The following is a 25,193-nucleotide window of genomic DNA, read 5'->3' as shown; positions in this document are numbered from 1 at the left end:
GGCTATTATTTTGTAGTGATTATCTCTTGATATATCTGCAACTGGAAAAAGGATATGTTAAAAACAGAACTAACCTTTTAAGATATCCCAGGTCACCATTCCTCATTTTTCCAGGGGGCATACTATCTTGGGATACACTCACTCTGCCCTTCCCCTCCCCCTCAAAGTTTCCCCACCACTCCTCCTTATAAATTCCAGAGCTCCTCTTTCTTCTGATTGTCCTGCTCCCTGGCTCTTGTGAACCCCAGGGTATCAATGAGCAAGGATGCAGGAGGGAAGATGCAGTCATGTTTCTACCAATTCGCTCTGCCCACACTTCATTCTCAAATGTTAGCATTACTCTAGAGCAGTGGTTCTCCACCTTCCTAAGGATAGGACCCTTTAATACTGTTCCTCAAGTTGTGATGACCCCCAACCATAAAATTATTTTCATTGCTACTTCATAACCCTAATTTTGCTACTGCTATGAATCATAATATAAATACTGGTGTTTTGTGATTGTCTTAGGTGACCCCTGTAAAAGGGTCATTCATCCCCAATGGGGTCAAGACCCACAAGTTAAGAATCGCCGCTTTAGGAGAGTTGTTCCTAATAGTGGCCATACATTTACTTGGCACCAACTCGACTTCTCTGTGTTCAGTGAGTTGTGTGGGTGGCATCTTCAGCAATGGGACCCTGCTGTCAGTTTGTGGAGAGCAGCCTGTTGTCTCAGCAATAGCCTGGTTCGTTTGGGGATTCCCATGGGACTACTTTGGCAAATATCTCAATTAGATGTAACCCAATCTTGGTTCTGGAAGCCTCATTTGGTGACAAGACAGTCAGGTGGGATTCTGTCTCCTTCATTATTTGGCGATATCATTTATATAGCCTTCGTATTTGTACACATTGTAGGAAGTTTCTTCTATATTGGGTTCCCTCCCGTACTGCCCCTCAATGTCCCTTAATTTTAACTACCTCTCACCATATTCCTTCCCTCAGCCCCCCCTCTTCTCCTTTCCCCCAATTTATCCTCCTACACAGCCCCCCATCCATCCACAGTTATCTATTTTATCTCCCATTCCTAACAGGATCTATCTGTATCCTCTAGTCCCTTCCTCTGTACCTAGCCTCTATAGTACTATGGGCTGCAGCTTTATTATCTTTGATTTAATAGCTCATATCCACATATAAGCAAATACACACTGTATTTGTCCTTCTGGTTCTGGGCTACATCACCCAGAATGAACTTTTCTAGTTCCATCCATTTTCCATTAAAATTTCACAATATCACTTTTAAATGGTATTTTTTTTAATACTCCAATGTGTAAATGTCCACATTTTCTTTACCTGTTCTTTTGTTGAGGGATACCTAGGTTGTTTCCAGCCTCTGGCTACTGTGACTAGAGCAACGATGAATATGGTTAAGTAAGTGATTTTGTCGTGGGAGGAATCCGTTGGGCATATGCCCCAAAGTGGTATAACTGGATCTTCAGGTAGATCACTCCCCATCTTCCTGGGAAACCAACACACTAATTTCCACAGTAGCTGTGTAAGTTAGCACACCCACCAGCAATGGACGAGTGTTCCCCTTACTCCATATTCTCCCCTGTATGGGCTGTCACTTGTTGTGTTGACCTTAGTCATTCTGACAGGTGTAAGATGAAATCTCAAAGAAGTTTTGATGCGCTAAGGATGTTGAAATTGATTTTAAGTGTTTCTCAGCCACTTGAGCTTCCTCTATTGAGAATTTTCTCCTTGGATCTGTACCCCATTTTTAAATGGATTATTTGTTTCTTGTTATCTAGTTTCTTAAGTTCTTCATATATTTTGGATATTAACTCTCTGTCTTAGTTAGGGTTTCTATTGCTGTGAAGAGACACCACGACCATGACAACTCTTTTAAGGAAAAGATTGAATTGGGGTGGTGACTTACAGCTTCAGAGGTCCAGTCCATTATCATCATTATGGGGAGCATGGTGCCATGCAGGCAGACATGGTACTGTCTACATCTTGCTGGCAAGAGGAAGTGGTTTGTCTCACTGGGAGTAGCTTGAGTATAAAAGACCTCAAAGCCCACTCCTATAGTGACACACTTCCTCTCACAAAACCACACCTACTCCAACAAAGCCACACTTCTAAAGTGCCCCTCCCTTTGGGTGCCATTTTCTTTCAAACCACCACACCCTCTATCGTGTGTGCAGTTGTTTAAAACAAAGCAAAACAACAACAACAGCAAAACCTTTTTCTATTCTATAGGTGGCTGCTGCTTTGTCCAGCTGATGGTGTTCTTTCCCATGAAGAAGTTTCATGAGGTCCCATTTACTAACTGTTGATATCAGTGCCTGAACTAATGGAGTTCTGTTCAGAAAATATTCTCCTTTGCCAGTGAGTTCAAGGCTATGCCCCACTTTCTTTTCTGTTAGGTTCTGTGTGTTTTGTTTTATGTTAAGGTCTTTGATCCATTTGGAGTTGAGTTTTGCACAGGAAAAAAAGTATGGTTATATTTGGATTCCTCTACGTGCAGTCATCTGGTTTGACCAGCACCATTGTGCTGAAGATGCTCTCTTTTTTTCCCCAGTGTTTATTTCTGAGTTCTTTATCAAAAAAAAAAGGTGTTCATAGGTTTGGATTTATGTCTGGGTCTTCAATTCTATTTTACTGATCAATATGCCAATGTTATGCCCATACCATGCTGCTTTCATTATTATGGCTTTGTAGCACAGCTTAAAATTGGGAATAGCAGTTCTTTTACTTTTCAGGATTGTTTCAGCTATGCTGTGTTTTCTTTTGCTTTTGGTTTTTGTTTTTGTCTGTTTTTTGTTTGGTGTGTGTGTGTGTGTGTGTGTGTGTGTGTGTGTGTGTGTGTGTGTGTTTCCATACGAAGCTAAAAATTATCCTTCCAAGATTAGTGGAGAATTGTGTTGGGACTTTGATGAGGATTTCATTCAATGTAGATTGCCTTTGGTAGAATGGCCATTTTTGCTATGTTAATCCTAATGATCCATGAGCATGGGAGATCTTTCCATCTTCTGATAACTTCTTCAATAGCTTTCTTCAAAGATTTTGTCTCACTTTGTTGGTTAGTATTACCCCAAAACTGTATTATTTGAGGTCATTGTGAAAAATGTTTTCTTATTTCTTTCTCAGTCCATTTGTCATTTGTATATAGGAGGGTTACTGATTTTTATGAGTTAATTTTATATCCAGTTACTATACTAAAGTGCTTGTCAACTATAGGAGTTCTCTGGTGGAATTTTTAGGTTTCATATACATACTATCATAGCATCTACAAATAAAGATACTTTGATGTCTTCCTTTCCTATTGGTAGCCCCTTGATCTTCTTCAGTTGACTTATTGCTCTAGCTAAGACTTCAAGTGCTATGTTAAATAGTTATGGAGTATACAAACATGTCTGTTCCTGATTTTAGTGGAATTGCTTTTTCTCTCTATTTAAATTGATGCTAGCTATGAGCTTGCTGTAAACTGTCTTATTATGCTGAGGCATATTCCTGGCATCCCTAATCTCTTCCAGTCTTCTTTTTTAAAGGGCTATTGGAAATTTTTGTCAAAGGCCTTTTCTGCTTCTATTGAAATGATCATATGCTTTTGGTCTTTCAGTTTTTTTATATGGTGGATTACCTTGATCAATTTTCATATATTGAATCATTCCTGCATAGCTTGATTGAAACCTGTTTGATCATGGTGGATGATCTTTTTGATGTGTTCTTGTATTAGGTTTGCAAGTTTTATTGAATATGTGTGCATCTGTGTTCATAAAGGAAATAAGTACCTCTTTTTCTTTGTTGGGTCTTTATGTGGTTTGGTTATCAGGGTAATTGTGGTCTCATAAAATGAATTAGGAAATGTTCATTCTGTTTTTATCTTGTGGAATGAATTGAAAAATATTGGCATTAACTCTTCTTTAAAACAATAGTAGATTTCTGCATGAAAACCATCTGGCCCTGGGCATTTTTGTTTTATTTTGGTTGGGAGACTTTGAATGATTGCTTTTATTTCACTCGGGGTTGTAGATCTGTTTAAATTGCTTATCTGATCTTGATTTCACCTTGGTGAGTAGGATATATTGAAAAAGATAGCCTTTTAGACTTTCTAATTTGATAGATTATAGGTTTTTTTAAGCAAGTCCTTATGATTCTCTGGACTTCCTCAGTGTCTGTTGTTGTGTCTCCTTTTTTATTTCTGGTTTTGTTAATTTGGATATTCTCGCTCCGCCTTTTAGTTAGGGCTTGTTGATTTTACTGATTTTTCTCAAAAATCAACTCTTCGTTTCATTGATTCTTTGTATTGTTTTTGTTGTTGTTGTTCACCCAGAAGTCTGAATATTTATTACCATCTACTCCTCTTGGATGTGATTTTGTTGCTGTTGTTCTGGAGCTTTTAGGTGTGTTATTAAGTTGTTAAGTTGGAGAGATTATGAAATCTCTCCAGTTGCTTTACATAGGCACTTAACAGCTGTGATCTTGCCTCTTAAGTTTGGGTATGATGTGTACTCATTTCTATTCAGTTCTAGAGAGTCTTGGATTTCTGTCTTGACCGTGTTTTATTCAGTAGAAAGTTGTTCCGTTTCATGAGTTTGTAAGTTTTCTGCTGTTGATCTCCAGTTTTAGCACTTGGTGTTCTGATGGATGGATGCAGGGAGTTATTCCAATTTTCTTGTAGCTGTTGAGACTTGGTTTGTGTCTGAGTATATGGTCAGTTTTGGAGGCAGTTCCATGAGATGCTGAGAAGAAGGTTTATTCTTTTGTGTTTGGGTGAAATGTTCTGTAAATGACCATTAGGTCCATTTTGTTTATAACATCAGTTAGCTGCAGCATGTTTTTTTGTTTAGTTTTTGTCTGGATGACCTGTCTATTGGCAAGACTGTGGTACTGAAGTCTCCCACTATCAATGTGTGAGGGTAAATATGTCATTTAAGCTGTACTAGCATTTCTTTTTTTAAAAAAATTAGGTGCCCTTGTGTTTGGGAAATAGATGTTTAAATTAGTCAAGGTTTTCTGGGGCAATAGACCTTATAGAATGAATCTATACATTTATCTATATATCCACTTGTAAATACACACACACAAGCGAATGCACACATATATGTGATATATATATATGTATATATATATATATATATATAGAGAGAGAGAGAGAGAGAGAGAGAGAGAGAGAGAGAGATGGGATTTGTTAGCTCCCTATGAACAGAAGAGATGGGATTTGTTAGAATGACTTACACTCTGTGGTCCAGCTAATACAACAATAGCTCCCTATGAACATAAGGTCCAAGAATCCAGTAACTGTTCAGTCCACTAAGATGGCTGTCTTCAGTATATGTAAACTGTTCTTCAGTAAATGCTTGAATCCTGGAAAGTAGGCTATAATGCCAGTGACAGATGGATTTGCTAGTGACAGCATGAGCAAGCAGGCTAAGAGCTAGGCTTGCTTCTGCCATGTGTCTATATAGGCTTCCAGCAGAAGGTGTAGCCCAGATTAGAGGTGGGTCTTCCCACCTCAAAATATCTGAATTAAAGATATGGCTTCCCACTTCAAAGACCCAGATCAGAAGTGGATCTTTCAACTTCAAATGATTTAATTAAGCAAAAATCCTTCACAGGATGCGCAGTCATTTTTGGAATTTCAGCTAATTACAAATTTATTCAAGTTAACAACAAAAATAGTCATCACAATGTTACTTGGTCTTTTCCTCTTGATATTATTAATATTCTTTCTTTCCTTTGTATATTTATTGTTTGAAATATTTTTCCCATTCCAGTCTATTTGGTTTTCTGTAAGCTTCTTGTACCTTGATAGGCCTTTCCTTCTTTAAGTTAGAGAAATTTTTTTCTATGATTTTGCTGAAAATACTTTCTGTGCCTTTGACCTGTGTTTCTTCTCCTTCATTTATTTCTCTTGTTCTTAGAGTTGGTGTTTTCATAGTGTCACAGATTTCCTGGATGTTTTATGCCAGGAGTTGTTTAGATTTCACATTTCTTTGACCAGGGCATCCATTTCTCCCATCATATCTTCAGTTCCTGAGATTTCCTTCTTCCATCTCTCATAGTCTGTTGGTGCAGCTTGCTTCTTTGTTTTCCATCCGAGTTCCTAAATTTTTCATTTCTAGATTTCTCTCAGTTTGGGTTTTCTTTATTGATCTATTCCCACCTTCAGATCTTGAATGGTTTCATTTTTTTCCTTTCAACTGTTGTTTGTGTTTTCATAGACTTCTGTGAGGAATGTATTCATTTCCTTTTTAAAATATATTCATAAAGCCTGTCTTAAGATATTTCTTGTGTGCTTCAGCTATGTCAGATTCTTCAGGGCCTGCTCTGGCAGGATTGCTGGATTCTAGTGAAGACATGTTGTCCTAACTGTTATTGATTGTGCCAACACTGGAGTCTGGGCATCAGGGGTAGGGAAGATTGTAATTCTAGGTGCTGATATCTGGTCTTGGTTTTGTAGATGGGACAGTTTGTTTCTTGGTTTCTATTGCCCTCTCTGGTCCTTAGGAGAGTGCAGTGGCTGTGTATTGCCTGGTAGGAAATTCTTCTGGGGTCCTCATAGGTGTGGTTACTGGGGATTCAAGGTAAAATGTGTTTCTGGGTGTTGGGAGCTGACATTTCAGAATGGGGATAGGTTGGGATGGGCTGAGGATGTTCACAGGAGGTACTCCAGCAGGACCTGTTTAGTTAGTCTTCTGGAAATGGAGTCAGAGAGTGAGGAGAGGCCAGAGCAGAAGGTCTTCTGTAGAGCTAGGGGTACTGGGGTGAGGCTGAGGAATTGGGCTTGGAGAAATGGAAGGAGAGGTGAAGATTTGCAGTTAGCTTACTTGCTTGCCTCTTGGAGTGTCCTGTGGGTTCCCAGAAGTGCCTGCTGGGGTAGGGGGCTGGGACAAAGCAAATAGTTTGGGGAGGGAGGTGGGGAGGAGAAGCACTATAGGATCTACACAGGAGAGGAGGGAAGAGGGGACAGGGAGGCTGCAGCAGGGCTGTTCTGTGGCAGGGCTGGGGATGAGGCTGGGGCACTGGGGTTGCAGGAACAGAAGGAGAGGTGACAAACTACAGTTAGCCTGCCAGCTTCCCTGACTGGAGCAGTTGAGGGAGGGGTGGGGGGTTAGGAGCGGAACATCTGTGTGGTCTATTGGAGATGAAGGCTCCTGTGGGTTGGTGCTTATCAGGTGGTCTGCTGTAGAGCTCAAGATGAGACTGAGGGGTTGGATTTGGAGTAGCTGAAGAAGAGGTGGAGATCTGGTGTGTTAGTCTACCTGTTTCCCTGGCCAGAGAGAAAGCTGGAAGATAGTACAAAAATTGTACATCAACAGATCATAATGCCATTGAAATCCTTTAAAATGGCCCATGAATAATTGAAATACCACAGATAGATTGACCTGAACATCCTGTGAAAAGTTTGGCTTGTGTCTAGATGCCACAGTAAACAGAGAGTAAGGCTCTTGAACTTAAGGCTGCATGCAGCATAGAGAGGTGCTCCTGTAATAGTAACTCCCAGGGGAGATACCTTAGGGACCATTGGATCCTCTTTCTTCTCCCTCATTCCAGGGAACTCATTCGCACTGAAATAATGGCCAGAATCACCCACTGCTCTTGCTAAGCAAGTCACTGTGGGCTCTTACTCTCTGAGAAACTGACTGCATTTTTAAGTTGCTGGCATGCATGAAGGGATTACACTTCACTGCAGCTGGTGGTGAAAGTCTGCTCACCCCAAAACAGGAGATTAGCCCCATAACGGCTCCTAAGGGACCTTGGGGAAGTCATCAAACACTCCTGGCCTCCAAACGACAGCTAAAGTGTCTAGTAATGCAAACACTCTGTAATTTTATTAGCTCCAGAAGGGAACTGAAGAGAATAACCAGGGACCCAACTTGTCCCCTTGCTCTATTCTCTGTGAACTGTTACCTGGCAGAGAAGTGACATGAAACTCTATTAATCCAACTGAGTAACAGAGGGAAGCTACCTGATCCCAAAGACCTTCCCGTTTAGCCTGCACTGCAGTACTATCGTGTTCAATGTCAGCACTCAAGTTCAACTTCAGTAGAAATCTTCCTAACCCACACACCGAGGCGAAGCCCTTTATCTCGTTGCTGTTTGACTGGAGAGTGCACAGGCTTGAAGTGAGGAGATAACTTTGTAGCTGGAAGGAAGGGGGGATTTCTGTTGCCACAGACCTGGGTCATAGCAAACTAGTGTCTGTGTCAGGTTCTGGAGGAATGGGCACCGGGCAGTGGGTTCTGAAAGGTGTTTTCTATGCTCTCCTCCATTGCACTTGATTCCCGTGGGCGCTGGAGGATCTAGCCAGCTCCAGACTTGTTCCCTGCTCTTTCACTTCTTTACCCTGTGGAGCAAAGCGGGGAGGGGGTGTAGGAAAGACACACCAGGGGAATGTGTGTGAGTCTTGTGTTGTTCTTTCAAAGCTTCCAATTAAAGTCTGCAGAAACCTGATACTCTCTGAAAGAAAGAATTTTCTGAGATAAAAAAAAAAATAAAAGAAAGAGCTCCTTCAAATACCACCAAACAACAGCTAATTACTTTATGAACGTGTTTCCAATTCTCCTCCACCCCCCCATTTCCCTCTACCTCTGCGTTTCCCTTCCCTCCCTGCCCCCACTACCAAGGTCACATTCTGAGCTCACGCCATCTGCTGCTCTGCCACTGTCCACATTGTGTCACTTGTTTCCATTACAGAGACTGCCAAAGGAGACCCCAAGTCTGAAGAACAATGGCCCTTCCTGGGATATGAAGTGTACCTACTGCAACATGGTTTTCTCTCTCTAGCCCTGGATAGCAGAACATGGCCCTGGGTCCACAGAAAGCCAAATGATCCAACCCACAATGCATCAGCTTTTCAGACTGGTTTTGGGACAAAAGGATCTCTCCAGAGCTGGGGACCTCTTCTCTTTAGATGATGCTGAGATTGAAGACAGCCTGACGGAAGCTTTGGAGCAGATTAAAGTCATTAGCTCATCTTTGGTAAGTAAATTGGTCGCTAGAATAGACCTCTCGGGTGGCCAATCTCAGAGCCAAAGACTATATGCCTCCCAGCAAAGGGAAAGGCGAAAGGCCAGTGGTTTGTGGAGTGTGTGGCTTAATTGGTATCTTAGAAAAATTAAACTGAACAAGCCATTATCTTAGGCCAGCTTTCGCCCACTCGCAGAAACCCAAATGCTGGAAATGGCAAAACGAGAGGGGAAGTCTCACAAATGGATTCTTTGGGGGCTATTTTTACATCCTTGGAATGTCACGGAGAAGGGGGTGGTAACAAATTTAAGGAAAGCAGACCTGCCAAGCTGCACAACTACATCAGCAAACAAAGCAGAGCGGGCGGGTGGCGGCGGCTGAATAATGAAGGAAGGCAGGTGACACCTCTGGCACACTGGTAATCCGAGACACGGACTGCCGGGGCGCTGCTGCCAGAAATGACAGTCGCCCAGGGCCTGATGATGCTGGTTCTGTTTACTTATGCATTGCCTCGCTCTCTGAAAAAAAAAAAAATCTTTGCTTCATTTTCTACCCTCCAGTCTCCATTTAATTCAACTCCGCGATTAGCCCCAAATATGGGCACATACCTTTAAGATCCCAATCGAGCCTCCCCCTCCTTGTTTTGCCTTCGTGTCAAAATCATACATTCTTGAAAATGCATCCCAAAGCAGAGATGTGTGCAGTACGCGGTGTGGCTTGGTATTGACCTTCTTGGTTCAGCTCGGCCCTTCCTTGAGATTAGTCCTACTTCAAAGACCTCAGACTAAACGCCTGTCACGCCCACATGCTCACAACTCAATAGCGTTTGCCCACGCTTAAGCACAGACACCCTTTGGGAGGGAGAAGGTGTGGGGCTCGCGACATTGACATGTAGCAGACTCTTCCATAAGACTTTTAAAAGGAGCACCGACAAGCCGCAAGGCTTGCTTGCTCCACGTGCCTGTCATCATATTCATTTGCCCTTCACTCTTTTTTTAAGATATATTTATTCATGTGTTTTGTGCATATGAGTGCTGTGTCTTCATGCACACCCAAAGAAGGAATCTGATCTTATTACAGATGGTTGCGAGCCATCATGTGGTTGCTGGGAATTGAACTCAGGTCCTCTGGAAGAGCAGTCAAGCACTCTTAACCACTGAGCCATCTCTCCAGCCTCTGCTCTTTACTCTTAATGTACCAATCCCCGCACCAGCCAACAGGTCATTTTCCTAACATTCTTCTTTGACAGCAATTACATGTTTATACTTTTCCCAGACCACTAATCAACTTCATCTGACTCAAGACAAAGTATTGCGAGTACGTTTGCACTCTCTGGATCGTGTTTCTGTGCTGTTTCCATTCTGTCCTTGTTCACTCTTCTAGAAATAAACTGGCTGAATATGTCATTGCTTTTTGTCTTCCTTGGAAAAACAAACCTACTCAGACTAAGGTCCCGAAAGCCTGTGCTGTTTCCAGTAGAGGTCACTAGTAGCCTATGCTTTCCTTGGTTTCCTTCACCCTGCTTTACAGATAGATGTCAGAGAAAGGACTTCAGGACCGGGGCCTGTTATATGTCTCCACTGGTTCAGTGAGGGTGCGACTTGAGGCTGGCAGCCCTGTGGAACCCAGTCCTCTAGCGAACATCCCACCTAGCTGACAGTTCCCAGCTCTTCTTTCTTAACTTGGGTCTCATTGACTCCTTCTACCGATCTCCAAGGAGCAGAAGTAACATGATGACTTACCGTTGACACGTGTCAAGCTTAGGGGACTGGTGACAGTCACCCTTCCCTTGCCTTTCCTGTTAGTCTGCTGTGCCATCTTGGCTGACTTGCCTATTGTCTGTGTTAAAATAATTCTCGTGCTATGACCCAGGTCTCCCTTGCAGGTTGTCCCTTTCTTGATGACCCCAGATCAGACTAATTAATTCTTATACTCAATTCTTCAAGAATAGAGCTAGAAGTTTTTTTTTGAACTGCCTTTTCCAACATCTTTCCAGCACTGATCTCTTCTTTGGAACTCTGGACAAATGGCAACTTCTGCTTGCTCAATGGTGGGACCGAGAATGTTGTTCTTATGTTATTCCGCTCTCTTAGATTTCTCCTTGTTAACTAACGTCTCTGTGTCACAGTCTTTGATGGGGCTTTCAGCAAGGCTCCTCCTGCGGATTGCTCCTAGTCTGCTACCAACAGAAGGATGGGAAAGAGCAAGATCCTTCATCTAAGCTCAACATTTAGAATTTAGTTCCCCAGTAGTTCTGAGAAAGAAATCAGCATGGAGTGATTATCTTGTTGTTAGTAGCCTGAACAGGTAGTACTTGGTTCTATGGTCTCTAAAGCTGTGTCTGCCATGTTCCCTCTTTCGTCTGAGATCAGGTACTTCCACTTTGCCTTCAATTATGTGCACCACCACCATCCTTTTATGCTTATCCAGACTTACACTGCTGCTTAAGACTCAAGAATCTTGACAAAGACACAGCTCTTCCAACAACTGTTGGAAGATTTGTAATCAGCTAGGAGGCAAACCTCCAAGCACGCGTGTGAGCCATTTAGATTAAGTTCATCTTCGAGCATGTCTGTAAGGAACTGGCTTGATTAGATTGATTGATGTGGGAAAGACCCACCCTAATGGTTGTCACCATTTCCTGGGCTTGGGTTCCTAACTACCAAAAAAGGAGAAAGCTAGCGGAGCACGAATATTCATTGTTTTCTTCTTCCCAACTTTGGATACAGCTGGATGACGCTGCTTCAAGTTCCTCGCACCAGAACCCCTACCCCATGACAAACAGTGCCCTGGAACTGTAAGCCAAGTTAAACCCTTCTCCCTTAAGTTGCTTTTGCCAGAGGTTTTATCACGGTTACTGGAAAAGAAACTAAGACATAGCATGTTCCTCCTTTTACCCAGGAGAAACCCTACTCTTCAAACATTTTACTCATTCTTTGCTCTTGTCTCTATTCTCAGCCACTGAGATCCGGCCTCAGTTCCTATGAGAAAAACTTCGAACATCTGAAAAACAATTGTCAGGTCTCACTTATGGCTTCTCTTTCCAGCTAAGTATTTTTAGTATCTGTGGGTTTTCCTATGATAAGAAGGTGTCTCTGTCAGAGAATGGTTCTATCTCCTCACATCCTGCTTAAAACCCGTAACTCTGTGGTCAGCAAAACACATTTCATCAGTCTGTAGGGGAAGCTATACAAATTGTGCTATCTAAATACAACTTTGATATAAATTACAATAATCACTTATCTATTTATAACAAAAATGATAACCTCATATGTGATCATTTTGGGGTTGTTCTGCCCAAGTCTCTGCTCTGACTTTTAGAGAAGGGATATTGATTATATTCCACCCTCCCCTATTGCTTTCTATCCTAACCTCACTTCTAGGGAAAACATCCAGCTCACCTGCGCAATCTCTTCCAGACTGTGTCACTAAGAGGCCCCTCCTGAGTTTGCTAATCCCATCCATACAAATAGACCTCATTGATTTCATTCTCTGTGGTGGTTGTTGTTGTTGTTTTCTTTGTGGCCCACTACCCAGCTTCCAAATAAACATATGGGAAGACTTATTTTTACTTATAAATGCCCAGCCTTAGCTTGGCCTGTTTCTAGCCAGCTTTTCTAACTAAAATTATCCCATTTCTCTTTAATTACATTTTGCTTCTGGACTCTTTACCCTTCTTTATCTTATATATCTTTCTTTCTTTCTTATGCTATGGCTGGCTCTGTGCCTAGGTGGGTGGCCCCTGCCATCCTACTTTGCGTCTCCTTTTCTTACATCTCTTGTTCTTCTTCCTAGATTTCTCCTCCTATTTATTTTCTTTGCCTGGCATCCCCGCCTATCCATCTCTTGCCTAGCTGTTGGCTGTTCATCTCTTTATTAGACCAATCAGGAGTTTCAGACAGGCACAGCTTCACAGAGTTAAACAAATGCACCATAAAAGAATGCAGCACATCTTTGCATCATTAAACAAATATTCCAGAGCATAAATGAATGTAACACATCTTAAACTAATGATCCACAACAATTCTCAAAGAGAAATCTTGTGTCCAAGTTCTCGGAGAATACCTCATTATAGCTCCAAGCACTACCTACGTTCTCAACACTCTAGATCCCTGCTTGGGATCATCTTAATTTATTATTGTGATTTATCATGGTTTATACTTGGGCCAGTTGCTCAGAGCGATTGCAAATGCTCATCAGATAAAGTGCTCTGCTCCTAAAATACCATTTTAATAGCAATAGCACACGTTTTCCACATTTATCCTGGGACATTCTAAGACTTTCAGAGTGGATCAAATCTTATAGCCAGGTCATTTCTTAAGTGGCTTCCATTACATTTAAACCATTGCAAGCACTGTCTTGTGTTCAGACCCTTGTGCTACAAAATCCTGCCTTTTAGACATCATGATTCTGTCAAATATATTTAGCTATCACTCCAAGCATTGTCAAATCAGAGCATTTGCCAGGCAGCCTCAGTTCCTTTCCCCAGAGTTATCTGTAAGGCAATCAGCCCTTACTAGATTCCAGTCCCCAGTTGGTGAGGGCTTTCCCTGCGAATTAGCACATTGCTGTCAATGTTTCACTTTGAACTCCTCACTGGAATTTCCCACTAAGTTTTCAAACATGTCTTTAATTTTGTTTTTTTATTCCAAATCCTTTCCAGACTACCTTTATAATTAGTTTTCTTTCTTATTAACTCAGCTTTCTTTTCAGATGACTTAATGTTATCTCTCTATCCAGTCATCTACTTTTCAGTACCTTCTTGCTCCATATCCAACCCACCTTTCAGTTCTCTTGAATATTTTAAAACAGTAGAACAAATTGGGCACACAATATCACCTCATCTAAAAATCTTAGACACCTACAAAACTGGTGCGTCTGTATCACTCCACCCCAGACACCACAGGAATCAGGAAGAGAGGGAGAAAGATTGTAAGAACTAGGGGTGAGGAAGAATGAAAGCAAAACATTGTCTTGTGGACGTGACCAATTCCTGGGTCCACGTGTTCACAGCAGCTATGATCACCTGCACAAGACCAGTGAAGAGCAAGCCAGTCAACATTCCAGCATGATGAAGGGAGGGGTTCTTAAGCCCCTGATCCTAGCTGAGGCAGCGCTTTCTTTTCTGGAGATGCATCCTTACCATCCACTTACTTCAGACTTCTTCAAAACAAAATTGTGTGGTTTTCTTCTCCTAAGTTTCGCCTCCTGCACGTATGTCTGTGCTACACTTTCATGCCTGGTGCTCATGAAGGAGAAAGGAGAGCACTGTCTTCTCTGGAACTCTGGTTGTGGGCTTGCACATGCGTGCTGGGAACTGAACCCGCTAGAGCCCTTTCTAGTAGTGCGCCTCGTCTTCTAAATTAAAGCACTATATATCCTTGGCTAGGGCTAAAGATGGCATACTTTTTTCTTAAAGTCTTTTCTACTTTTTTCCAGGTAAGTAAAGCACAATCACTTTATTTGTTATTGTTGTCTGTGTGATGGACGTGGAAGGAGTGTGCATGCCAGAGCAGGTGTGTGAAAGGCAGAGGACAAATTTTTATAATCCGTTCTCTCCTTCCACTTTACGTGAATCCCAGGGATGAACTCAGGTCATTAGTTCAGCAAGTGCTTTACCACTTAGCCTTTTCATGAGTCCCTTAATACAACTTACTTTTAGTGATTTTATATCCAGCAATCTTAATCAACTATCCTATAATTCTGACAATCTATCTGTGTACATTTCATCATTTGTGAGGGGTAGAGCTAAGTTAAGAGCACCGGCTGCTTTTCCTGAAGACCCAGGTTCAGGTCCCAGCACCCATGTGGTAGCCCACAACCATCCAAGACTCCAGTTCCAGAGAATGCAGTGCCCTCCTCTGGCCCCCATGAACACCAGGCATAGAAGTGTTGCGCAGACATATATGCAGGCACACTATTCACACACATAAAACAATAACATTAAAAATAAATTATGTTTAAAATGCAGTTAAAGGATTCACACACAAAGAAGGTGGGTGGTTTCTGAGTTGCCGAGGATGACGTAAAAACACAGGCACTGGGAATATGTTTCCCCTGGAGAGGGGGACTGGGGGCTGAGGGGTGGGGCTACCAGGTTTAGGGGGCTCTGCTCTGCACTGGCAACCTTGCTTTCTCCATCTCTAGTCCCGTAGCTATGCCTTAGCTTTTAAATTAATAAAAATTTGAAACTGGATGGCCCAGTCATTAACAGCACTTGTTCTTCCAGAGGACTGAGGTTTAAATTCCAGCTCCCATATGGCAGATCATAACCATCTATAATCCAGATTTAGGAGATCTGATACCCTCTCTGTACTCTTCGGGCACTCATGTGTTGCACAGATGTACATGCGTGCAGAACACACACACATAAAATAGAAATAAAATGCTTTAAAGATTTAAATCCAAAAATTTAAATAATTTAAGTTTCTAATTTTAGAAAGAAAATGTAGGTGGATTTTTCTGTCCCTCCAGCCATCTCTCAAATCATGACACAGAGACTTACTATAAATTATGAAAGCTTAGTCAGTTACTTAGGCTTGGTTCTGACTAGCACTTATAACTTAAATTAACCCATTTTTATTAATTTGTGTCCTGCCACGCGCTTGTGGCTGTTACCTCTCCTCCTATACCTACTATTTTCTCTGCAGCTGACTAGCAACCCTGCCTTCTTCTTCCCAGCATTCTCTCTGCCCTGAAAATCCTGCCTTGCTATTGGCCATTCATCTTTTTATTAAACCAACCAGAGTGACACATCTTCACAGTGCACAAAAAATTAATCCACATTTCTCCCTTTTTTTCTCAATAAAAAGGAAAGGTTTTAACTCCGACATTATAAAACTCTTTACAATAAGAACAACTGTCAAGTAAGAGTTCCATTTACAATGCCCAACCTATTTCTATTTGCAAACTTGGAGAAAGTACTGTGTTATTTATCCTATCTTAGTCCAAAGTTTTATACTGAAACCATTTCTGTCATAACTTGTATTACCCTCCTAAAACTTGACTGTTCAGCTTTTTATTAAACCAACCAGAGTGACACATCTTCACGGTGTACAAAAAGATTATTATACAACAGGGAAAAAATACACAACTCAAAAGCTTGATTGATTTAACTGTCTAAACTCAGCTTTGAAAAGGAACAATGAAGCATGTGCAGACTTACAACTCCAGTGCTGCCTTAATATCCTTAGTAGAAAAAATATTGTTCCAGAAGATCAAAAAGAAAATGAAGTCAACTAAAGAAAAATAGATTTGACACTCATTGCCCAATTCCCAATGGAGGAAATACAAATGGCCAATAAACACACGGAGATATGCATCCTTACTTTGATTCAAGAAAGTGCCTAGCACCAAACAGTAATGAGATACTGTTTTCCTCTGATCAAATTAGTAAAAATTAAAAATACTTTGTTCCTGCAAAAGCACAATGAAGATATTAAGTTTCCATCCAGATGACTGGAGTTTAAATTAGTAAGGGCTTTCTGGAAGGTCATTTAGTAGTTTGTAGTGGGAGCCTCAAGAATATTTCTGTCCTTTGCTCTGGAAAATTGCTCCTTCTGGAGGAAAAAAAAATCTGGGTTACAGGTGATTACAGTGTAGATATAGGTCTGAGATGTTTATTGACCTCATTATAACAGGAAAAACTGTGTTAGGAGTGAGAATTCCCAGTCGGCCAGCGGAGCGGGGTAGGAGTGAGAATTCCCAGCCGGCCAGCGGAGGGGGGTGGTGCCGGCCTCTGAATGCTCACCTACTTCTAGTTGCCTGCCCTGTGAGACTCCCATGGTCGTGTTTAGTCAGACCTGGTTTCCAACGCAAAGCACTAAGCATTTTTGCTGTGCACGTTTGTTTTTTCACGAAATTTAAAATTGTTCAGGGATCCCATTTTTCCTTAGTAAAGATGGGGACGTATCTGGGAGGTAATTAAGACAGGAAGATGGAAGGAAATTTGAGTAGGGAAAACTTACCGGGGTGGGGTTTGTTACTTCTTTGAGTTGAAGAGGAAGAAATGAAACATTGTGTTCTGGAGTCTGGGAAAGAGCTAATAAGGGAACAATACAAAGTAATGTGAGTTTTTTTTCTCATGCACTTGACTAAAAAACCATGGCTGAGAAAAGTAACTTCTGTCTTGGAGGGACTTGAAACTGAAATGGCCTGAAGAGTCACCTGCTCGCAGATTAATGATCCAGCTGTCATCCTCCATTTTATTACTGACAGCAGGGGCTTGGATGTATGTTCTGCCTCTTCCACAAGAGGAAGGCCAACCATAAAGGGCTTTACAGCCTCACTCCTTAGCACACAGCAACACACAGCATTTCAAAACAACTCGCTACGTAGCTTCTTTTTCAAGGACAACTTTCTCAAGTGCTTATTAACTTGAAGGTTTTCTTTCTGAATAGGATTACCAAACTAACAATAATGACCAGGCAGTGGTTGAAATCTGTATCACAAGGATCACGACAGCCATCAGAGAGACGGAATCCATTGAAAAGCATGCCAGGGCCCTGGTGGGACTGTGGGATTCCTGCTTGGAGCACAACCTGAGACCCGCAGGGAAAGACGAAGACACTCCACATGCAAAAATCGCATCTGATATCATGAGCTGCATCTTGCAGGTATGTCGCTATGCCAGCAGTAGGCAATGTGATACGGAGTTGGCAGCTTACGGTGAACACATGATGTCTCTGAACTAAGAGGCAATTTTTGTGCCTCTTAGATACTGTAAAAAGACACCATAACCCCGGATAGAGTAAACCAGCAGGCGGCTCACTAATAAACTGAGAAAAATCCTACTGAGTCCCTGCTGTGTCCCTGTGAGCTATACTATAAAGAATGCAAAATAATACCTCAACAAGCATGAAAGCATGCTTGGGGAGGTCAAAGGAGGATAGGGGGCGCTCTTCTCCCTCACTTTCCACTCTCTCTCCAGACAGGGTCTCTCAGTGAATGGGAAGATCACTGCAAGTACATTCAGCTATGCTCAGCTCTGTATGTGGGTGCTAGGAGTTTAAACCTAGGCCCTCATGCTTGCGCAGCCAATGCTTCTGTCTGCTGAGTCATCTCTCCAGCCTGTCTAACTCACTTGAAGTCTTTTTTCCTGTGTGCTGTGAATGCCTATCTGTTCTACATGTGAGAGATTGGCAGGTCCATGTCTTTAAGTCTCTGCCCTGCCTTGTCTTACATCTCGGCTTTGCCCCTTGTAAATTAAGAGCAACAACACCTACTGTCAGAAACTATCTAGGGGACAGGGCATGTGCAGCACTTACTTTGAACAATTGCAGTTCAGTCAGCGATCAGGAAACATGGCGGTCCTTAGCTAGCAAATAAATCCACAGTCTTGTAGGCCAACAGAAACAAGGCCCCAGATAACTCCCACCAGGACACAAACATGTTAAAACCTTATGCTACAGACCGGTGATGGTGGATGAACACGAAGAATAGACCTTCATTACAAAACTCTCTATAGGTGCTCTCAACACGATGTGGAGCACCAAATTCAAACCGCAACTTACTCAGGACCAGGAGATTCCTCTGACCAAGTTAATAGAAGGATTCAGTCATTTCCCATCTCCTGGAGAACCCCTGAAAGAGAGATAAACAAGACATTCTGCTTTCTAAAATAAATACGAACTTGGAGAGGGCAGATGAGGATGAAAACATGGCCCAGGGGTATCGGCGTGGTGTCATCAGTGTACTGGATTGAAACTCTAAGGAATTGAGAGTACCTGATTCTGACCTCATCGTACGAGTCAGGGCAACCACTTTTCCTCAACTGCTTGCTTGGAGACCCAATGTCATATGTCAATCAGCTTTGCATTATCTGCTGTCTCCTTTCAGCTGACACCCTGGGAGGGCCTATGAAGAGGGAAATAAAAGATGGCTGACAAGGAGAACAAAGGGGGCTAGAAAGGATCCGCAAATCAGGAAGCATCTATTTTTCTGCATTGTAAAAGGACCTAATGCCTAGCCTCATTGCCTGTGCTTGGTTACTGCTCCTGTAGGTTTTCCCAGCCAGTACCCTGTGAAGACTGAGAACCAGGACCCAGGATGGCCAAGCAATTCTTTCAGAATTCTTATGGGGGAAACTAGTTGTATAAAGTTAGAAGGTTCCTCAACAAGCAATCCCTATTATGTATCTTTAGGGTGATCTTGGACAAATTAACAGTTTTGTGTCTTTATTGCTTCATCCATTAAGTACACATCATAGGAGTAATTTCCTTTTGGCTTTGTTGTGACAAATAAATGACCAGATAGCAAAAAAGAAAAATACTCAGGAAAGAAGTAAGAAATGCCACATGGTCATTAGCTCCAGATGATATTATCATCTGCAGGAGACCATTCGATACCGTACGATACGTTCTTTTTACTGTTATTTATTTGCCTGTGTGTGTTTTCTGTGCCTGTGGAAGCAAGTGAGAGTGGTTGACCTTGGGCAACTCCCTCCAGGGCTCTTCACTTATTTATTGAAGCAGGATCTCTTGATGAAACCAGAGCTAACCAGCTTGCCCTGTCTCTACCTCCAAGTGCTAGGATCGTAGCCAGGCTGCCACACCTACCCAGCTTTCACGTGGGTCTGATGAGCCCTCAGTAAGGTCCTCACACTTGTGTGGCAAATGATTTATCCACTCAGCCATCGTCCAACCCAACATCCAACCCTTTGCAACAAGCTCTTAATTCAGTAATGACGCCCGTTGGTGATCGTTTGCCTGTTTCTATTCTCCACAAATTATATTTTGTTTTGTTTTTCCATTGAGGTAGACCCAGCACCTACAATAGCACTTGGCAAACAGTAGGAACTCAGGTAGTATCTACTGAATGATGTAATGTGTGGGTTCAGAAGCAGTAATGATCCTGTGGTTTCCTTAGCAACTAGACTTCTCTCCAGTGGGCTTCTGGATGTGGTTCTGGGACAGGAGAATGAAGTGTGAGGGATGGGGGCAACCAACAGACCTGCTCCCTTCTCTCGCCTGTCAAGAAACCCACTGGGAAAACCAGATGACAGTGTGAATCAGACTTCTAGAAAGCTCCACTAGTCAGAATCAAGCATTCTGCCTGTCTGCTTGATGAGGCTGCATGAACATCCAAGGAGTCCTATTTTAATAGATGAAGTTGAACATCTCTTGAGATTGTTACTTTTCTATGGCTCCAATTGGATTCAATCCCCGGGGGCAGAGGAGCCTCTCTGTTCCTGTCACCCGAGATCTGTATCTCGTCTCTTTGCTGTCTCCGTTCCAGTTCTAAACCGCTCAGAAAGGTTCCCAGAGTGCGTTTTCAAAAGCGGAGTTTCTACCAAGAGCTCAAATGGTGCTAATCAAGTTGGGAAATGGAACCCTTGGCATCGTGGAACAAGGCCCTCTTGTTCCGCGTCTCCAGTGAGGGGTAGCAGTCCTCAGGAGTAGCTTTATTTCCACACTGCCCTGCCCTCCATTTGTTCCCTGAGCTGGGAACTAGTAAGATAATATTCACACCCGCCCGCTCACATCTCTGCTGAGGGCCAAGCGCTGTCACAGGCTGCGGCGTTATCAGCGGCTCTTGAAGTGGTTTATTTCTTGTAGAATGGTGACCACATGACTTTTTTTCTGCCTGTATCCCATTAGCCGTCCTGTGATCCAAATAACGAAAGATAAAATGCCTTGCTGTGCCCAGCTCTACTGCGTTAGATGCCTTTGAAGGGAAAGCTCAGCACTGGGGCAGAGTTGTTTGTTATCTGTTAGGTCCCTGGGATTCTTCTCTGTCAGTGTCACACTGGCCTCTAGCCCCTTGTTCACATCCTGTTGTCGTCAGCAGTGCCTGTGGCTTTTGATATGGTAGGGGCTGTCTAGACACTGTTTTGAGCCCGAGTGCTTTTGGTGGTGATCGCTTAGAATTTAGATGAACTGTTTGCTCTTTGCTTAATGTTTTACTTCTTGTTTCATTTGAGAGATTTCCAAATTATATGAGTGGGGAGAAGAGAGAAAAATGGAGTGTGTCCAAGTTTGCTTTGTTTTTTAGTGATGAAATGATACACCTGAGGGGAGGGTGTTGTGCTTTTGTGCTGGATCCAAGCTTCAGAGGCATCCAGAACTGTTCTAAAAAGAAGACAATCTGATTGGCTCAGAAGGCCCGCTCTTTCTGGGCTCCTGCCAAGAGCTACCTCACTCCAGAGCTTAAAACAGAAACTAATGATTTCCATCCATCTGATCCCTCCCTGTGTTTGTCTGTGCTCACAGTTAGCAAGTGCCACTTCCTGTTGCCACCACCTTTGGTTTTTTTACGTTACACATAAATGAGCTTGAGATCATAGCGCACACCTTTAGTCCCAGCGTTAGGGAGGATGAGGCAGGCACATCTATGTGAGCTTGAGGTCAGCATGGTCTAGGTAGTGAGTTCAAGGACAGCCAGAGCTACATAGTGAGACTCCATCTAAAATAATTAATTAATTAAAAGTGCCTGAAGATCTATTCCTCTAGTAGAAGACATGTGCCTTTCTAGTTTCAAGTTATTCTTGACAAAGAGACTTAGTGTGGAAAAGTATCTTTGATATGGAGCTGCTTTTGGAATGTTCCCACTGGTAGGGCCTTGACCAGTCATTATAGGGACAAGTTTAACTGTTGAAAGTTTAACTGTCAGAAGCCTCCATGTGATGGAGAGATTGGGTGGCTATAAACAGAGCTCATGACAAAACTGGGGGTTGGGGTAACATCCAGTGCTATGATGGAAGTAACTTGAGTGAATTCAAAGAAGCAGTCAATGTAGCATAATTGAGAAAAGTGGAAAAAAAGTCAGTTAACCATGCTGAACCCCACAGTCTGAAGTGTATTGGCAAAAGGAAGATGGATCACTGTTTTGGTATATGTTGTCAAGTGTTACTCCGAGCAGGTATTAGAGACTGAATTTGGTGGATGGAATGTTCTGGTTATCACAGATGGTTGTAGAATAAGCATATTATTTTTAGCAGGTTCAACCATGGTCTTGATGGAATAGATCTCAAACTCTCTTAAAGCTCACCTGATCTTGTGCTGTTGAGCGAAGACTCTGGTTTCTGGCCTGTCTTCTTTGTACCTTGATATCATGAAAGGGATGTTCTGATCTGACCAAAGAAAGTCTCCCTCTGTAAATGAGTCCATTGGTTTCACTATTACGTGTCAGTCTTCTAGAAATCTCTTGGTGTGGGTTGTCCTTAGTAGATTATAGCATCTCTATGTGGTTGAGTGCCAGGCCTGGGAGAGAAGCTGCATAACCTACCACATCAGCAATGGCCAGTCCAATCAGGCCCATATATACGTGCTGGAGGAGGAGACACGGATCAAGATATTCAGATAAGCCATGAGAGGTCTCAAGGCAGGCCATGGTCCTGATGTATCTGGAAAATTGATGAAAAACAGGAATGAGTTAAAACACATCAGGCATTTTGTTTGTTTGTTTGTTTGTTTGTTTGTGCCTGGTGACTAGAAAACCAGGATTGCTTAAGCAAAAGGCATTTAATTAGCTTGTTTACAGGAATGGAGATGGGCTAAGCACACCTGATAAATATTAACAGGAGCCCAGTTTGCCTCTCTGACCCCCATGTTTCTCAAGTTTCATGTAGTTCTTTCCTGCCAACTGAGGTCACGTGATAGTGACACCCATAAACTCTTAACACCTTGAATCCAGCAGGAAAATTACAATCACAGAGCCCTTTGAAGAATCCTTAATTGAATTTGGCGAAGTACTTATTCCTGAACCATCATTTGAACCAGGGAAATGTGGCTTGCTGTCAGGCTGAGACACTCAGTCACTCTTGAGACTAAGGGTAGAAATGTCTTCAGCAGAAAAACTGGAGAGCTCCTTAAGGATGAATAATGTAGAATCTCAGAAAAAAGGAACACAGGAGCGTGTGCAGGCTCAGCGAGGCTGAGGCCTGGAGGGAGAAGGGAAACCATAGCAATAACATTTTCCTTCAAATAGGGAGCAATGGAAACTCAATACCCAGATATGAGTGTTCCAAAGTCATTGCTCCCAACTCACCGAGTGTCTCAGCTATCCCAGAACATCGCCTTTACATGGCTCACATGCTCAGTGTGAACAGGTGACTCCTCCTCCTGGTCTTTATTATTATAAGGTTTGTTATATTCCATACTGTCTAAGGATATAACTTTCCCTTTAAACTACTGAGGATGCTTCAAGAATGAAAGCAATTTAGGCTTAGCACTGTTCTAGTCAGGATGCAGGCTCAGTTACAATAACAAACACCTAAACAGAACAGTCAGTTAAACTACACAAGACATGTTTGTCTCTCATCGACCCATTCAGAAGTGTCAATCCAGGGCAAAAGCTGCTCTTTTCTCTGTTCTACATACAGTTTCTAACTCACAGTCGTAGACAACTGCTTCAGTCCTTGGTACCAAGTCCTGTCCCACCTAAATTTAAAGGGGATAATGACTTAAAAAGCAAGTCACATCGTGCTAATAGCAGCCTAAAGGTTGAACACAGTAAACCTTCTTTATCTCATTGTCTAAAGCTTTGCATGTGGTCACATCTGATGGCAAAGAAGGTGGAAAATGCTGTCTGCAAGCATGTGGCTGTCCCTAGCAGAAACCCAGAAGCTGATTACTAAAGAAAAAAGAAGTACACATTTACTGATGGAGAGGTAGAAGTTGATATTCCATTATCCTTTCCCACCATCCCTGGCTTCCCTTCAGTGACCATAATCTGATCAGATTGAACCTAGACGGCTACTCAGTGCATGCCCTATTTGGAGAGTAGTCATTACTTCTCTCCAAGGTCACTGGTCCTTGAGCAGCCTGGAAAGTCTTCTTCTACCAGTCAGTTGATGTTGTGTCTTCCCTGAGACATATTTATCAGAGACTGCTCAGTGGGAAAATGTGATGACAGTCAGTGTTACAAATGATCTGGAGAGTGGGGTGACATCTCTGTGAACAGCCAGCAAGAGAGTGACAAAGCCCAGAGTGGAATCCAGAGTCTGTTTTCTGTCACACGCCCTTTCTAACACATTGTGTTTGCAGGGACCACCACCACCGTGCATCTATACTATCTTCTTTCTTCCTCATACTCCCTGTTTGTGTTTGTGTGCTATATGCATGTGTACATGTTTGTGTGTGTGTGTGTTTGTATGTCTATGTGGGCATCTACATATAGAGGCCAGAGGTTGATGTTGAGTGTCTTCCTCTGTTGCTGTGCCCTTAATTTTTGAGACAGGGCCTCTCACTGTCCATGAATCTCACCAATTTGACAGGACTAACAGACAATAAGCCCCAGGGATCCTCCTGTGTCTGCCTTCCCAGTGCTGGGATTACAGGCACATGCTACCATCTCTGCCCTGTTTGCATGGGTGGTTGGCAATGGCCATCTCTCAGCCTAACTGTATTTGATTCATTTGTTATTCAGTCTGCCATGTTGGGTCTACCCTAAGCCCAGAACGCTGTTGGAAGTGGTAGGAAGCATAATCTATGGTTGGAATGACAAGTACTTTTCACACATATAGCAATATGAAGTCAGCTCCCAAACACATTGTATATAAAACAGTTTTGCCTAGAGCAAACCTAAGCGGTTGGGATGGTGGTCATGAATATATACAATTTGTCTATAATTGTTTCCTAGTTAGTCAACTAATTGACTAACTGATACCCTTAAGGTAAGCCACAGAATAAAGAGAGAATTCTTATAATCTTGAATGTCTTTGAGCTTTAGTCTTATATTTATTTTTTCTTTTGAATATCATTAGATAAAATTTCAGCACATTTCATGGACACATAGTAGACCTGAGTGCACTGTGCTTCAGTCAGTTCCTGTAATGTGTCATGACATCAAGGCAACCAGTGTTCCCTGCCCCTTGAGCTTCTGTCACTGGTCCTGCCAAGCTTTAAATATTAGCACTTGTCCTATGCAAATGTTTTTTGCACCTAACATCTGATCTCCTTCAATCCCCTTCCAGTCAGAAGATGTCAAGAAAGACCTCTAGAGGAAGGGATGCCTTTGCTGGGGCTGAAGTGATGAGGTCAACTATTGATATGAGATCACCTTTTTAAACTACGCTCGTGAGAACATGGAATATCTGCATTTTGTCTTCTAGCTAACTACACTTTACGCTGCTCTCCACTTCCTTTCATATTGTTGAAAATGAAATGAGTTCTGTCTTTTTATGAGTGAATAGGATTCATGTGTAAATACTGTTTTCAGCACCTGACTATCCTTGGTTGATTCTCAAAGACAAACATCAAGCTTGTCAACATCCCTTCGATTGTTTTTCGCAAATATATACC

General features: G+C 42.4%; 1 protein-coding gene across 1 annotated transcript in view; it reads left to right on the top strand.

Annotated features, from left to right (window-relative positions):
- Positions 1–25,193, top strand: part of Veph1 (ventricular zone expressed PH domain containing 1) — a 172,911-nt gene that overhangs the window by 2,886 nt on the left and 144,832 nt on the right. Inside the window, exons 2-3 of the mRNA XM_005344073.3 lie at positions 8,680–8,964; positions 17,352–17,567. Coding sequence (XP_005344130.1) covers positions 8,812–8,964; positions 17,352–17,567 — 369 coding nt within the window. The 5' untranslated portion in view covers positions 8,680–8,811. The remainder of the gene's footprint in view (positions 1–8,679; positions 8,965–17,351; positions 17,568–25,193) is intronic.

This window comes from Microtus ochrogaster, chromosome 1 (assembly GCF_000317375.1).
Source record: "Microtus ochrogaster isolate Prairie Vole_2 chromosome 1, MicOch1.0, whole genome shotgun sequence".
NCBI classification, from domain to species: domain Eukaryota; kingdom Metazoa; phylum Chordata; class Mammalia; order Rodentia; family Cricetidae; genus Microtus; species Microtus ochrogaster.
This window is presented reverse-complemented; position numbering and strand designations above follow the sequence as displayed.